The sequence below is a fragment of the Trachurus japonicus genome, chromosome 11 (assembly GCF_045865225.1).
Source record: "Trachurus japonicus isolate A0001 chromosome 11, Traja_1.0".
Lineage (NCBI taxonomy): Eukaryota > Metazoa > Chordata > Actinopteri > Carangiformes > Carangidae > Trachurus > Trachurus japonicus.
Genome location: NC_140917.1, coordinates 34854450 through 34871767, shown reverse-complemented (window position 1 = coordinate 34871767; position 17318 = coordinate 34854450). Strand labels below are relative to the sequence as shown.

The 17318-nt window shown below is 41.2% G+C and overlaps 1 protein-coding gene and 1 pseudogene across 3 annotated transcripts; one reads left to right on the top strand and one right to left on the bottom strand.

The window, feature by feature from the left end:
- Positions 1-2639: 2639 nt before the first annotated feature.
- LOC146979209 (uncharacterized) lies at positions 2640-4633 on the bottom strand. Of its 2 annotated transcripts, none has more exons than XM_085790430.1 (2): positions 4441-4632; positions 2640-4283 (listed from the first exon to the last, which is right to left on the bottom strand). In XM_085790430.1, exons 1-2 carry the CDS (start codon positions 4566-4568, stop codon positions 2729-2731), a joined length of 1683 nt encoding a protein of 560 aa, XP_085646556.1. In that variant the 5' UTR covers positions 4569-4632; the 3' UTR covers positions 2640-2728. The 2 variants fall into 2 exon arrangements, with proteins under 2 accessions (XP_085646556.1, XP_085646557.1); XM_085790431.1 differs by having other exon boundaries at positions 2656-4277; positions 4441-4633.
- A 5541-nt stretch (positions 4634-10174) lies between these two features.
- LOC146979208 (uncharacterized) lies at positions 10175-11913 on the top strand (annotated as a pseudogene). Its single transcript, XR_015036993.1, has 2 exons — positions 10175-10274; positions 10432-11913. The product of XR_015036993.1 is annotated as an uncharacterized LOC146979208 (transcript).
- The last annotated feature ends 5405 nt before the right edge of the window (positions 11914-17318 follow it).

Genomic DNA, 17318 nt, shown 5'->3' with positions numbered 1-17318 from the left:
AGAAACGATGCCCAGGTCAGCAATGCATGACAATAAACATGTGGTTCATTTGTCCCCTCAAGTTACATAAACCAACACAGCGTGGACACACACAACTCCGCTGACGCCGGTGATGTGTAGAAAAAGTGTTTCCATTACACTTTTGCAATACAAGTTTGTATCGATACGTCTCAAAAACCACCTCATGAGAGCGTAAAAACTTTTTTGCGATATTTGAGAGTTTTTTCGAAATGTAGGTGTTTCCATTACCAGTTTTTAATTTCGATATTTAAGTTTTGCGCATTTCAAGGGGTAATGGAAACGCACCTAGTGACAGTTTCCTCATCACTAAACTTGAACCACCATCCTCCCTCACTCACGTCGTGATGACAGGACAAAGCCTTTTGGACATAGGCTACCTACCTTATATTGTAGCCGATATGCTGTGTTTTCCTCTCTGTATGCCTCTCGTTTCAGTTTTTGCCCCGGTCAATCATCTGGTGCGCAACCGCTGTTTATCAGGTGCTTGCTCACTCGCTCACTGCTCTGCAAAATAAAAAAGGAAAAAACACTGTCAAAGCAGGATAATTGGTAAAGAATTAAGGAGTGCTGGAGTAAACAATGTGTCTTATTTAATGACCAGTGAGATGACAAGTCTTCGTGGTTGCTGCTCTGTGCAGTGTCCGGTCTTGTCATAAATCACTGACAAATCAACCTGATTAAATCTCAGCAACAATCACACTCTCAAGCCCTTTCCCTCTGCCATCGTGTAAAACTTCACTTCCCTGCCTGCCACTTCTTTCTGTAATTTTGATAAGCATACACATTTGTTTTTACCAGTTTCAATTGTCTCAGCAGTTAACCAGAGTAGCCTAATATCATTCTCAAGTCAGCTGCCAATCTGCAGGGACAGCGCGTGTCATAAGCGCGAGGACAAAAATGTAGCCTACAGCGTCTGCTATCTATGTAACCATGGTGAGCTCCAGAGACCGAGTCTCCCTCCTTCACTCATCCGCACACCAGCGCCTTGTGCCCGGGCAGCAGGGCGGCCAGCCCCCCTCTAGTTCTGGAGCTTTTTTTTTTTTCTTTTTTTGCTTTGACAACGGCTTACCGGTCCCGTCACTTCTACCTTTTTCCAGCCAGATAACGTCCAATAGAGGGACAAAAATAGGACTTAACATTTTATTGGTGTCGGCTGTAACCGTTATGTTAGGCTAACTAACGTTAAGTTAAACTAACGTTAACGCCAAATACAGTTATAAATAAGCTGGCACCTGTGCTGGTAGCCTGTTATTTCGACCGCGTTGTACCTCGCCACTCACCGGAAACCTTTAACTTTTACAAAATAAACGAAATAGGCCAAACTTTTCTTTTTTTTGGCAATATATCCCAAGTAACTTACCTGAAACGCACTCCGTCGACGTCTCTGGACCAAACTGACAGGAGGTCCCGCCGTCTGTGGGCAGGTCTGCGGCCGACTTAAAGCCGACGCACCAGAGACGTTTGATGAGCTGGCACAAATGAGTATCAAATTTGAAGATATTCGCCCATGGGCCGATGCTTGACAGATGTTATAAATTATAGGGCCGACGTCCAACCTCAGGCCGACGTCGGCCAGACGTACGTGTGCTATCTGGGTATAGTCCACTATATTGAATTAACTATATAGGGAGTAGGGAGGAGGGAATGAGTGAGTGATTTCGGACACAACCTTAAACTCACAGACACACTGTCACAAAGCATGCTGGGAAACCCCTACATCTACCCTCCCCAACATGCTACACTGCCCCCACCTAGGTGGTTAGCTGTCCACAGCAGTGTTATTTATGTAATTACGACTAAATCATTATTTTAAAAATAGTATACTTTTTTTTAAGTGCTCTACTATAATACTTGTAATATACTTAATTTAAATACACTTATTTCAAAGATATTTTTAGTACATTTCTAACAAAGTGTAAATAAAGTACACTTAAATAAAATATATTAAAAGTGTATTGAAATTTACTGGAAAATAAGTGTCATTTATATAAGTACACTTTAATATTACTTAAAAGTAATTTCTAAATAATATACTTTTTCACAGTTTACTATTATAATATTTATAATATAATTTAAATAAAGTGTATTTTAGATAATTAGATTGAGATTATGCTTTAAGTATAAAAAAATAGTATATTTATTTTTAGTACATTAAAGTTCACTTTCATTACAACTTTTTTAAAAGTCTAATGTTTTCTAAATATAATATTAACATACTTTACTAATAACTACATAGATTGAAATTGTACTTTAAATAAACTTCATAAACTTAAATTATATTTTAGATATACTTAAGTATATTACTTTTTACCTGGGTCCCCTCATCTAAGCTGCCAATTACACTTAAGAGTTACCACTACAACTCCTGAAAGTGGGGGGACAAGAAGTCCTCTTGCCCTCAACAGAGTGAAGAAGCAGCTGATGATCCAGTGAAAACTCCGATCAAACTCATTTCATCAAGCTCAGGTTTTATTCAGGATTCACAGAAAACTGCATCAATCAGGACACGACTTCAAAATTCAACCTTCAGGTTTTTTTAAAAAAATTCTGACTGTACATGACAACAACACTGTGGTTCAGCTCATCTTAAAGTTAATATTATGAAATTAAAGCACGTGGCCGATTGACGCATCAATTGATTGATTTCTTTATCACCAACATGATGACTAGGAGTCTACACCTCAGTGTTCTTCTCACTTAGTTCATTTTAAGTCCTTGATGTGCTTTCATCCACTCGTCCTTTCATCTCCTTCAGTTTCTGGATCTTCTCTGTGTCTCCATTCTCCTTCATCTTCTCAATCAGGAAGTCCAAGTGGACATGAGTGGACGCTGAATCCACATTCAGGGCGATCTCATCCAGTCTGATCAGATGGCGGTAGGCCTCTTCAAGACACTGATCTTTGTCGGCCGTCAGATCTTTCATTTCCTCCTCTAGAATTTCCAGGAGACTCCACTTCTTCTCTTTTTCACTTTTGTTCTTTTCATACTTGTCTTTCATGTTTTGTTGGGTCATCTTAACTTTTCTTGTCTTGTTCACATAGATCATTTGTTCTTTTACATGATCTGATACAGGACATTTATTTTTACAAACAGTGCAGCGTCCTTTTTGTATCTTGTCACAGTCTCTGGGATACCAGGCCATTGTACATGGATGGTGACAGTTCTCTTTACAGATGTTACAGGTAACAGCTCCACTCCAACCAAGGAACCACCGCATACCCCCAAAGATCTCCTCTTTGTCTCTGTAGACCTCATCAACTTCTACAATGAAGTTTGCATTCATCTTCATCTTACCTTTATGTTTCTTCAGACCTTCTTGAATCTGTCTGATCTCAGTCTGTTTCAGTTCAATATTCTCAACTCTCTCCTGCAGGACCTGGATGCATTCTCTCAGTCTGATGTGTTCGTTCAACACATCCACAGTTTTCTCCAGTTTCTGAGGCTCAGTTTGTTCCAAGACGTCCTTAAATCCACTCAGTCCCTCCATGGATACTTGCCAGGCAAACTTTAAAGTCATCTTTGTTTTCTTTGTTCTCTGTGTGGTCTGTGTGTTGTTGAACAGGAAGTGAACAGGTTCATTCTCCTCATCTCTGGCACATTTAATTTTTGCTTCTTTGAGAGCTTCAAAAGCGTTTTCAGGTGGTATTCCATCTGAGTGTGTGATCAGAGCCACGATGTTCTTCTCCATGTCGTTTCCAAACAGAGACATCACTGAGTCAAAGATGTACTTCAGTCGCTCACTCAGACGATTATCTGATGCCTTCATCACCAGACCCACTGCACTGAGTTCTTCAACTCCTTCTTCTGAGCGGAACAAGTCCAATAATCTCTGACTGACCTTGAGGTCACGCCCTATGTCTCTGGTGTCTCCAAATCCAGGAGTATCAATGATGGTCAGAGAGAAGGGCAGAGTTTGACCTTCAAAACCAAAGATCTGGTACACCACCACATCTGATGTCTGACTCTCACTCTGACTTCTCTTCTCGTCCTCTACCACCTCAAACCAGATGTCGTCTTCAAACGTCACTCCCATGGCGTAGTTGACCAGAGCGTTGATCAGAGTAGACTTTCCTGTTCCTGTTTCACCAACCAATAAGATGGTTTTGTTCTCTTTGTCCAGGTTCTTCTCACCAACAGTCTTTCTGGTCAGAGTCCCTATCCTCTCTTCCTTTGGTCTCAGCTGGTGCAGAACAGGAGATCCTGAATGGATCCGAGAATATTGTGAGATGATGTCCTTGTATTTCTCTGAGACGTTACTGCTCCTGTGGAGGAAAGTAGAATAAAGTTCAAACCACAGAGAGAAACACAACTTTATGACGACTGAGTGTCAAAGGTGACAGGTCTTCTTGTCCTTGTTCTGTCCCTGATGTGAAGTCTCATCAGTTTCCTGAGTAGTTTGTGTGTTGTGGTGTTACTCACGTTGCCATGGTGATTCCTGGTGCAGAGCTCCACGCGGTGAAGGTCAAACAGGTGTGATGGTTTCTGGGCTTTGGTCTCTGCATCAGATGAAAAACAATCAGTGAAAGCTGAACAACAGACTGGTTCATCAGTGAGGAAAGAACAGGACAGAAGAAAATGGAGCGGACCAACTCCCAGTTCCACGTGAAGCTGTTTTCAGACCTGGAGCTGCTCTGATCTGGTCTCAGTCAGTTCATCAGTAAACTGTGTTTCCTTTCAGCTCATGACTCCCAAAGAAAAGACCAGACAGTCAAACAGGTAAAGGAAGCTGAGCATGTTCTCAGTCTGAGTGTGTTGGATAATACACACTTTATTTCAATCAATAAAGAAATGTGTTGTTTGTTCAGGTTTGTGTCACAAACAGTCGGTGTCAGATTGTCTTTTGGTTTTTACTATGAAACAGTTCAAGTTTGTTTTGGTGGATTTTCTCTTCAGAAACAGCTGAAGAACAAAAAACAAGGGGTTTTCTGACTTTAACTATGAGCTGTTTTTAGTTTTCATGGTCAAAATGTGGATTTTCTACTTCAAACTATTGTAACTGATTACAAAATTAGGAACACCCTTGAGTGCACATGAGTCACCAAACATTTGAATACACTGATTCTAATGTGAGGGATAAAAATTAGGCATTTTTGACATAGGCTATATCAACAGATAAATGAACAATTAACACATGGACACAAGATTAAAGCTGGAAAATACATTTTTCACTTCATGGGATATTTGAAGAATTTTAAGATGAGAAACAACGCACACCGTAGGTTGTAGAGGTGCTGGCGATGGATGAAGTTGAAAAGAGAAATATTTGAAGAATTTACCAGATATATAAATACATCTAATAAAGTGAAACACACAATTATTCCATCATAAAACATGAAAACATCTCAAATTTCCAAATGTCTCATGTCTTTCATTCATCAACATGAATGAATTATTAAGTTCTACCATGAAGCTCTAATTGTTAATCAATGGAAAACTATAGTTGAAGATGGATTATGTGAAGTGAATCTCCTGAGTTAAGTTTCCCATCATTCCTCTGTGTGTGTGTGTGTGTGTGTGTGTGTGTGTGTGTGTGTGTGTGTGTGTGTGTGTGATCTTACCTGTGTTGTTGGCTTCAGGAAGCTCTGTGATGCTGAAGAGGAGAAGGAGCAGGAGGAGTGGAGGGGAGTCGGTCTTCACAGCTTTTATACCTGCAGGAGGCGTCCACTCTGTGCTCACATAATTTCACACACAAACTGCAATTTCAAGAAACCTCTCAAGGATGATGCAGTCACCAAACCAGCTGAGCTGCATTAGAATTACCATGATGTGTGGCACAAAGGACCTAACACAACTACATTAACAGCACAGAACCAAAATGAAAAACTCATTTCTAATCCCAAACTGTACTTTTACAGACTAACTGTAGTTTTATAGAATACATGTATTTCTATACTGTCATTTTACCAAACCAACATAGAGGCTATTTAAACAAAGTAACAAGAAGATGACTGATTCACTTTTAATCCTTTCACGCATGAATTATGAAAACCTCAATCAGGATTTTTTTTTTCTTGGGGCATGAAAAAACTATATTTGAACTTTATTTCATTTTAATTAATTATTTTTTTTTTTAAATCCAGATTTCTCAAAGTTGAGTGGACAACATGTCTTTATGTTTTCAACTGAAAATACACTATATTAATAATAACAACTAGGGCTGCCCCCAACCAAGGATTTTGTTGGTCGACCAGTAGTCGTCACTTAAGACGATTGGGCAACTAATGAAATATAGCTAGTGCATAATGTCCAGTTTAGTGGACAGATGGTTAATTGAAATTTAATCCCAATCTAAAATCAAGAAAAACACAATGTATAGAAAATATATTGTGTATGTAAACACACTAAGAAGATGAATATTTGGCAAATGTCATTGAGCAAATAATTAATGGTTGTAACTTTTCATCATATAGTTAGCATTGCAAACATGAATAGTTTCCCTGATACCTCTGACATTGTGACTGATATGTAAGAGTGTTTTAAAAATCCATTTAGCTTTAGAGAAATAATGAAAAATCAGAGTGAAACAAATCAGATGAATGATGTTTTGATGTGATGTGGTAGTATTTTATATTTCCATGTTTTCCAGCTGATTGCTTGTGCTCAACAGGACTGAGCAGAAACTATTAATAAAAGCTTTATTCCCAGTGTCCTGTGACCTGCTGTGACCTCTGTCCATATACATACATATATATAGTGGAGTAGTCCAAGAGGCTATAAAAGCGCTATATAAGTGCAAGTCCATTTACCTTTACTGTGGTTCTTGAAAATACTTTATCTGAAATAGCTTTTTGGGTGTAAATACATGTATTTATCTTATTAGAATGTAATAAGCTGTTTTTATTTGTTTTATTTGATGTTTCATTGTATTTTATAGTGGTCAAGAGCAGAGCAGGATATGAAGGCCTACAGGATAGTGGAGCAAATACAGTACCATCTGAGTCAAGTGAGGATGATGCTAGTGGTAGTGAAGATGATTGAGGAACAAAGATATTGATTGACTTAACTCATTGAGTGCCGCGCTCCTTTCCAAAGTTTTAGTCAAGTGTACCGGCAATTTAGACCATTTTTGACTTTTTATTTAGAGCCATAGTGTATTCTATATTATTGCCACCAACACATACTGTAGCTCAATTGAAAGGTTTAACTTAATGCTTCAAGTGGCCACAAACCGTTTGTTTCTACGTGCCTCCGTTCCTGAGAAAAGTCAAGCTAAACATGGCTGGGTTTCACCAAAATCCCTCCTTTTTTTCTAGAAAAGGAGATAGAGCGTCTTTTATGAAAGGTGCGCTGTTTGTGCCTGTCGCTCTTCTCACACTCGCATTTCTGGATCAAAGGGCTCGTATAAGATAAATATATACAACAATGGTTGTTCTATTCACAAAACCACCATCGGGGGCGGGGGGGGCGCCACTAAACAACAATAACACAGACGCACCGTGCCGTGTCACAGCCTCTCGCCGCGGAACGTGAGGGTCTGTCGGCCACCGCGGCTCGGGAACACCGGTCCCGCCGGTGGTCGCGGTCCTTCTGTGGTACGGGTCGGTGCCGGTGGTCTGCTTTGGCCCAGAGACCATCAGATTTTACCGCGGGAGGACTTTGGGGAGGACACGGTGTTGCTCCAGATGAAGACCGGGCGGGACTGTCGGCTGAGAGCTTCCTGTTTCTGCTCCGAGCTGCTGCAGCCTCGCGGGTGAGAGCGGAGCAGCTGCGCTGCATCTGCATGCAGAACTCCGTTTGCAGAAGCCGAGTTATGATAAAAACTTCCAGATCATGAGCTGTCATGTGACTTTGATCGTCATCTATTTCAGTTCTCCTCGTCGTAGAGTCCCCAAATTTACATATAATGTGTATTAAAGTGTCTATTTTCATAATTTAAAAAAAAAGCAAAAAACGAAAAATCTCGTTTTTGGCACTCAACGCATGGGAACGCATGGGAACGAAAAACGAGAAATTACGTGGTTGGCACTCAATGAGTTAACAAGAGACATTAATCATCAAGAGACAGGGAAGTCCTATTGTCACACAAATGAGTGGATTAACAAGAAACATATGACTTAATTACCTAGATGAAGACAGAGATGAGGTGCTTTGTTGGTGAAAGTAGCACCATAACACCAGTGAGTGCCATCGTTTTGAGGGGAAAAGATCAATAGGCCAAACAAGTGGGGTGATGGGTCAGAGACAGTCATAGGTGTAGGGTTTGTTCTCTTCACTACACCAGATGAATATTTTCTTCCACAGTCATTACTGTATTGCTATGTTATTACTGTGTTGTTATTATTAATACAGTGTATTTTCAGTTGAAAACATAAACACATGTTGTCCACTCAACTTTGAGAAATCTGGATTTTTAAAAAATGTAATTAATTAAAATGAAATAAAGTTCAAATATATTTTTTTCATGCCCCAAGAAAAAAAAATCCTGATTGAGGTTTTCATGCGTGAAAGGATTAAAAGTGAATCCGTGTAATCTTCTTGTTACTTTGTTTAAATAGCCTCTATGTTGGTTTGGTAAAATGACAGTATAGAAATACATGTATTCTATAAAACTACAGTTAGTCTGTAAAAGTACAGTTTGGGATTAGAAATGAGTTTTTCATTTTGGTTCTGTGCTGTTAATGTAGTTGTGTTAGGTCCTTTGTGCCACACATCATGGTAATTGTAATGCAGCTCAGCTGGTTTGGTGACTGCATCATCCTTGAGAGGTTTCTTGAAATTGCAGTTTGTGTGTGAAATCATGTGAGCACAGAGTGGACGCCTCCTGCAGGTATAAAAGCTGTGAAGACCGACTCCCCTCCACTCCTGCTCCTTCTCCTCTTCAGCATCACAGAGCTTCCTGAAGCCGACAACACAGGTAAGATCACACACACACACACACACACACACACACACACACACACACACACACACACACACACACACACACACACACAGAGGAATGATGGGAAACTTAACTACATCAGGAGATTCACTTCACATAATCCATCTTCAACTATAGTTTTCCATTGATTAACAATTAGAGCTTCATGGTAGAACTTAATAATTCATTCATGTTGATGAATGAAAGACATGAGACATTTAGAAATTTGAGATGTTTTCATGTTTTATGGTGGAATAATTGTGTGTTTCACTTTATTAGATGTATTTAAGTATCTGGTAAATTCTTCAAATATTTATTTTTTCAACTGAAGAAAAGCAAATCCCCCTGCACAGCCACAGTTCCTCAGGTGCAGGTGGGTAGCAGGAGTGCGTAAAATCAATAGAAAAAGACGGCCACCGCACACTGATAAGACTCTGCTGATATCCTTTATTAATTAACAACGCTGAAAGCGAAACGCATTGTTCATTAATAAAGGATATCAGCAGAGTCTTATCAGTGTGCGGTGGCCGTCTTTTTCTATTGATTTATTTTTTCAACTTCATCCATTGCCAGCACCTCTACAACCTACAGTGTGTGTTTTTTCTCATCTTAAAATTCTTCAAATATCCCATGAAGTGAAAAATGTATTTTCCAGCATTAATCTTGTGTCCATGTGTTAATTGTTCATTTATCTGTTGATATAGCCTATGTCAAAAATGCCTAGTTTTTTCCCCTCACATTAGAATCAGTGTATTCAAATGTTTAGTGACTCATGTGCACCCAAGGGCGTTCCTAATTTTGCAATCAATTACAAAAAATAAAAATTTAAAGTAGAAAATCCACATTTTGACCATGAAAACTAAAAACAGCTCATAGTTAAAGTCAGAAAACCTCTTGTTTTTTGTTCTTCAGTTGTTTCTGAAGAGAAAATCCACCAAAACAAACATGAACTGTTTCATAGTAAAAACCAAAAGACAATCTGACACCGACTGTTTGTGACACAAACCTGAACAAACAACACATTTCTTTATTGATTGAAATGAAATGTGTATTATCCAACACACTCAGACTGAGAACCTGCTCAGCTTCCTTCACCTATTTGACTGTCTGGTCTTTTCTCTGGGAGTCATGAGCTGAGAGGAAACACAGTTTACTGATGAACTGACTGAGACCAGATCAGAGCAGCTCCAGGTCTGAAAACATGCTTCACATGGAACTGGGAGTTGGTCCGCTCCATTTTCTTCTGTCCTGTTCTTTCCTCACTGATGAACCAGTCTGTTGTTCAGCTTTCACTGATTGTTTTTCATCTGATGCAGAGACCAAAGCCCAGACACCATCACACCTGTTTGACCTTCACCGTGTGGAGCTCTGCACCAGGAATCACCATGGCAATGTGAGTAACACCACAACACACAAACTACTCCGGAAATTTATGAGACTTCACATCAGGGACAGAACAAGGACAAGAAGACCTGTCACCTTTGACACTCAGTCGTCATAAAGTTGTGTTTCTCTCTGTGGTTTGAACTTTATTCTACTTTCCTCCACAGGAGCAGTAACGTCTCAGAGAAATACAAGGACATCATCTCCAAATATTCTCGAATCCATTCAGGATCTCCTGTTCTGCACCAGCTGAGACCAAAGGAAGAGAGGATTGGGACTCTGACCAGAAAGACTGTTGGTGAGAAGAACCTGGACAAAGAGAACAAAACCATCTTATTGGTTGGTGAAACAGGAACAGGAAAGTCTACTCTGATCAACGCTCTGGTCAACTACGCCATGGGAGTGACGTTTGAAGACGACATCTGGTTTGAGGTGGTAGAGGACGAGAAGAGAAGTCAGAGTGAGAGTCAGACATCAGATATGGTGGTGTACCAGATCTTTGGTTTTGAAGGTCAAACTCTGCCCTTCTCTCTGACCATCATTGATACTCCTAGATTTGGAGACACCAGAGACATAGGGCGTGACCTCAAGGTCAGTCAGAGATTATTGGACTTGTTCCGCTCAGAAGAAGGAGTTGAAGAACTCAGTGCAGTGGGTCTGGTGATGAAGGCGTCAGATAATCGTCTGAGTGAGCGACTGAAGTACATCTTTGACTCAGTGATGTCTCTGTTTGGAAACGACATGGAGAAGAACATTGTGGCTCTGATCACACACTCAGATGGAATACCACCTGAAAACGCTTTTGAAGCTCTCAAAGAAGCACAAATTAAATGTGCCAGAGATGAGGAGAATGAACCTGTTCACTTCCTGTTAAACAACACACAGACCAGACAAAAAACTGAGGCTCAGAAACTGGAGAAAACTGTGGATGTTTTGAACGAACACACCAGACTGAAAGAATGCATCCAGGTCCTGCAGGAGAGAGTTGAGAATATTGAACTGAAACAGACTGAGATCAGACAGATTCAAGAAGGTCTGAAGAAACATAAAGGTAAGATGAAGATGAATGCAAACTTCATTGTAGAAGTTGATGAGGTCTACAGAGTCAAAGACTTGGTTGGAGTGGAGCTGTGACCTGTAACATCTGTAAAGAGAACTGTCACCATCCATGTACAATGGCCTGGTATCCCAGAAACTGTGACAAGATACAAAAAGGACGCTGCACTGTTTGTAAAAATAAATGTCCTGTATCAGATCATGTGAAAGAACAAATGATCTATGTGAACAAGACAAGAAAAGTTAAGATGACCCAACAAAACATGAAAGACAAGTATGAAAAGAACAAAAGTGAAAAAGAGAAGAAGTGGAGTCTCCTGGAAATTCTAGAGGAGGAAATGAAAGATCTGACGGCCGACAAAGATCAGTGTCTTGAAGAGGCCTACCGCCATCTGATCAGACTGGATGAGATCGCCCTGAATGTGGATTCAGCGTCCACTCATGTCCACTTGGACTTCCTGATTGAGAAGATGAAGGAGAATGGAGACACAGAGAAGATCCAGAAACTGAAGGAGATGAAAGGACGAGTGGATGAAAGCACATCAAGGACTTAAAATGAACTAAGTGAGAAGAACACTGAGGTGTAGACTCCTAGTCATCATGTTGGTGATAAAGAAATCAATCAATTGATGCGTCAATCGGCCACGTGCTTTAATTTCATAACATTAACTTTAAGATGAGCTGAACCACAGTGTTGTTGTCATGTGTTGGGTTCTACTTTTATTTCTAAGAGTGTAGTGACAAGGGAGGAGGATGTGAGAAAAACTGACAACATTTGATGGAGCACTCAGTACGTTTACATGACACATGAAAAAACTGAATTATTGCCTTAATCCGACTATAACTGGATAACTGAAGTGCATGTAAACACCTTAGTCCGACTGAAATCGGAGTTGAGAACTCCGATTAAGACACCCAGATAATGCAATGCTGACCAACGTCAGCACAGATTCAATGCATTTCACACATACACAGCGCAACCAGCCAGATTGTTTTATTAGAGAGAGAGAGAGAGAGAGAGAGAGAGAGAGAGGAAAAAGGAAGCCCGTATCCTATTCTCAGCGCGAATCCGGCCCAGACTGACGCGTCTGGTCGGGAACTGCAGTTGAGAATTTATTAATAAGCTTACTAAGTTGTTTATATTCAGTTTTTTACGAGGTGTCAGTAAAGTCAACAGGACAGGCCCATTAACCCACTGAAACAACAGGTGACGCCGCATGAGGGGGCGGACCCCGTCAGTTATTCGATTTTCTCAGTTGCATGTATATTGAGACAAGGACAGAAGTCCGACTTGACGCCAAAATCGAATTTTGAGCATAGCTCGATTAAGCTCTGCATGTAAACGTACTGAGTATCTTCCTTATACTATATTCTTCTCTCTCTATCTGTCAAAACGACACAGATACTGGCAAGCTGTCAAATAATTGTGTGTACATTTCAGAGAGAAACGGCCCCTGCTTAATTACCGCCACACTAATTGAATCCCAGTGTGAGTGATGTATGGGGATAGGACTCAGTGACAGAATGAAAATGAAATAATATTAAGCAGCCAAGTAGATAATCCATTTAGGAATGTCTGGGAAACGAAACGGATTAGTTAATGCAGCGCCTGTTAGAAGACATCAAAGCTGCTTGAAATCTAAAATGTTTTCATTCTTAGCCCCACACCCCACCCCCCGCCCAATTATTACATCTTTGACAAACTTAGCAAAGGTTTCAGAAGTGTTTTTTCATTCAGGTCCGATGGGAATATTTGAAATCTGGACTTGCTCTATCCATAGGCGTCATTTACGCTGTTGACGCAGGGGACATGTCATGTCATACATTTTATTTTCTAATTGTTATTCTTTGCATTTCTGTGTTGACATGTATTGCTGCTGTACCGCGTGCTGCTGACCATTTTTGGCCAGGTCACCCTTGCGAAAGAGATCCTGATCTCAATGGGCTTTTATCTGGTTAAATAAAGGTTAAATAAAAAAAATAAAATGTCCCCACCACTTTTATCACGAACAATTTTGTCCCCATCACAAAATTAACTTAACATTATCCTAATGAAGAATGACGAAAAAACATTGATAAACTATGACAGAATAGGCAGCCGAAACGGCACGGAGCTTCCGCCGGAGCCAATGTAGCTTCGATGTTACAGTAGTTACAGTAATTCTCAGGCTCTTTCTGCCGCTTTGGAGAAAGAAGAGTTTTCAAGCCGCACCATGGGGACGGGGGCGAGAGGGGTCTCTTGAGGGGGGCTGAGGGGGAGGGAGGAGGTCGATTGTACCGGACAGCACCCGATATATGTTTGGGTGCAACAAAGTCACTGTTACTGTAACAAAATCAACATCTAATCTGTCCCTTCAAAATAAAGTTAGTGACGTGTCTGTTTGGAGCAGCTGCGGACAGATGTGCAGCTGACAGTGACAGTTCCTCATCACTAAACCTGGGCCACCATCCGATCCTCCCTCGTTCACGTCGTGACGACGGGACAATGTCTTTTGGACATACAGGCCTATTGCATAGTGTTTTTCCTCTCTTTACCGTCCGTCTCATTTCAGTTTTTGCCGGTTAGTAATCTGGTGCACCTGCTATTTCTCTCGCGCTTGCTCACTCGTTCATTCGCTCTGATGCGCATACAAATGTTATAAAAATAAAAAGGAAAAGATGCGCAAATTGAAATGACCTACTGTAGTGTAATCTAACAAGTGACTAGTGTTGCACCGATACCATTTTTTGGCCCCCGATACCGATTCCGATTCCCGGCTGTGCAGTATCTGCCGATACCGATACCGTTCCGATACCACACAGTTTGGAAAAAAAAGTATATAAGAGCTTTTTTTCTTCTAATACTATAATCCAGTAGAACTTTTTTATTGCCTACCTGGTAAAAATGTTTAAGTAACATGTTATTTAAACTTTAAATAATGTTGAGGGTCCAATGTAACGCATTTTTACATTTAGGAACAGTAAACACACCCCAAACATTTTTCCTCTGACTTGACCAACACAATAGATTTGATACATGAAATGGTCTTTCCTGCCACTACACTAATGATTACTGTATATACATAAATAACAGTAGCATAAACTGATTGATTGGTTGAACGCAGCCTGATGTAAACATTAATAAACTCAGTAACCAATCACACAGGCAACTCCATGCTGTCCATGTGTGATGTTCAGGGACAGGTCTGAAGACAGAGCTCTGAGGTTGAAGTCCTATAATAACGAGATGAGATGAGAGACACCTGTGACAGTGACAGGTCTACTCTGTAGCTTCGTCTTGACCACATGTCAGCTGATCAGCTGCAGCAGAGGAAACTCCGCTGCTCTCAGCTGCACCGCAACGAGCGCTTTTTTTTTTTTTTTTTAATTAAGCTCCGGTAGCGACCGCGCCGACATAACGTAGCAGGATCTCTATTTACATGTGTACGCACCGCACACGGAGAGAGGAGGTGAAAAGAGACAACACTGTTACCTGCTGTATAGGCTACTGGCCACAGACCAGTGTGTAACGAGTCAAAAAGCCGCCGTCACTGCAGCCTGAACGCAGCTCAAATCGACCCGGTGCCTCAGCACGGTGAGTCGGCGAACAAGCTTTGATAAACACACCGGACCCGCGTCGGTTTGGCAGCTCAGTGACGGCGGCTTTTTGACTCGTTACACACTGGTCTCTGTGTTTTAGCGATGGTACAGGCTGAGGCCAGTATACAGCAGGTAACAGTGTTGTTGTCTCTTTTCACCTCCTCTCTCCCCTGTGTGTGCTCAGTGCGCTGCTCAGTGCGCTGCTCAGTGCGGTGCGCACACATTTAAATAGAGATCCCGCTACTTTATGTCGGCTTTGCTTGTTTACATTTCACAAAAAACTCCTTGAAAAGGATTAACTGCAATTAATTGAATTGTTTACATCCTTACTTGGCTTGGCATGCACTGAACACGTGTGATCACACAGCAGTGAGTGTCGGGCGAGAGAAGACACAAGGCGCAGCATTCATATCAGTAAATGGCATCGGTGCGTCATTTGTTTTACTCGTCGATACCGATGCCAGCATTTTAGTGCGGTATCGGGCCCCCTACCGATACTAGTATCGGTATCGGTGCAACACTACAAGTGACCACAGCTGATCACCAGTTTGTCGTGCCACACCTGTCACGTCTCTGAACACAACTAGGCTAGGCGTACTTACTCGGTGTCACAGTGTGTTAGACCAAGTGTTATACTTACGCTGGAATATCCCTTTAAGTTCAGAGTGAATTCAATCCCTTTTTGTTTGACAATTATTTAAGAAATCAAAATGTTTTGCTCTGTTAACAAAAGAAAGAAATTAGTCTGGCTTTGTTCTTTGCTTTTCTATAGCTCAAAACACTCTATTACTTATTAGATAGTTAGTTATTCCGACAGTGACCTCAACTCAAGTTCTAAAATGCTGTTTTACTTTGAAATGAAAATAGTATATATATATATATATATATATATATATACACACACACACACACGATGCATGTGTAACTAATTGCACCTGTGTGTGGGGATCACGGGGCTCTGTGTGTGACTTATGCGCTGATAGAGAGGTGGGTGATCGATTTGCCTGGCATCAAATGATTCAGTGTCAGCACCACCGTGGTGAACAGCTCCCACTAAGAGCTTCTTAAGAAGCTTCTTTGGCTTGATCTTAAGGTTCTCCTAAGAAGGCAGTTAACTCATTGAGTGCCGCGCTCCTTTCCAAAGTTTTAGTCAAGTGTACTGGCGATTTAGACCACTTTTGAAGATTTTTGTAGAGCCACAGTGTATTCTATATTATTGCCACCCACACATACTGTGGCTCATTTGAAAGGTGAAACTTTATGCTTCAAATGGCCACAAACCGTTTGTTTTCTCCGTTCCTGAGAAAACTCAAGCTAAACATGGCTGGGTTTCACCAAAATCCCTGCTTTTTTTCTAGAAAAGGAGATACAGCGTCTTTTATGAAAGGTGCTCTGTTTGTGCCTGTCGCTCTTCTGACACTCGCATTTCTGGATCAAAGGGCTCGTGTAAGATAAATATATACAACAATTGTTGTTCTATTCACAAATCCACCATCGGGGGCGGGGGGGGGGGGCGCCACTAAACAACAATAACACAGACGCACCGTGCCGTGTCACAGCCTCTCGCCGCGGAATGTGATGGTCTCTCGGCCACAGCAGGTCGGAAACACCGGCCCCACCGGTGGTCGCGGTTCTTCTGTGGTACGGGTCGGTGATGCCGGTCTGCTTTGGCCCAGAGACCATCACATTTTACCGCGGGAGGACCTTGGGGAGGACACGGTGTTGCTCCAGATGAAGACCGGGCTGGACTGTCGGCTGAGAGCCTCCTGTTTCGGCTCCGAGCTGCTGGAGCCTCACGGGTGAGAGCAGAGCAGCTGCGCTGCATCCACATGCAGAACTCCGTTTGCAAAAGCCGAGTTATGATAAAAACTTCCAGATAGTGAGCTGTCATGAGTTTTTGATCGTCATCTATTTCAGTTCTGCTCGTCGTAGAGTCCCCAAATTTACACATAAGGTGTGTTAAAGTGTCTAGTTTCATAATTTAAAAAAAAGCAAAAGACGAGAAATTACGTTTTTGGCACGATCGAATCTGGGAAACGCGGCCAATATAAAATAGACATGTGTGGTGTAAGTGTAATGTTACTTAACTCGCCCACTAGGCGAGACCCTCCCCCGGGGTCTGAGCAGGGGTGGACTGGGACAAAAATTTGGCCCTGGACTTTTTGGTCCAGACCGGATATTTTGCCTACTAGCACCGTTGATGTACATACAAACACACCAGCTCTTAATAACACCAGTACTAAACGATATACAATATACAACAAAGTAGAGGAATAGTGTGGAATAAGTTAAGTTTGGACAAGATTACATGCACATAATGAGTCTGCATGCAATCAGAACTTTAGGTAGTTGGCTAAAGTATGGAAAACAATAGTACAATGATCTGAAAAATGGACAAACACTAATTTTATCTTAGAAA

Coding starts and splice junctions, on each gene's coding strand:
- LOC146979209 (XM_085790430.1), bottom strand. CDS start 4,568: ATGAACCAGTCTGTTGTTCAGCTTTCACTGATTGTTTTTCATCTGATG. Junction 4,284..4,440: donor CCAGGAATCACCATGGCAAC/GTGAGTAACACC, acceptor TTTCCTCCACAG/GAGCAGTAACGTCTCAGAGA.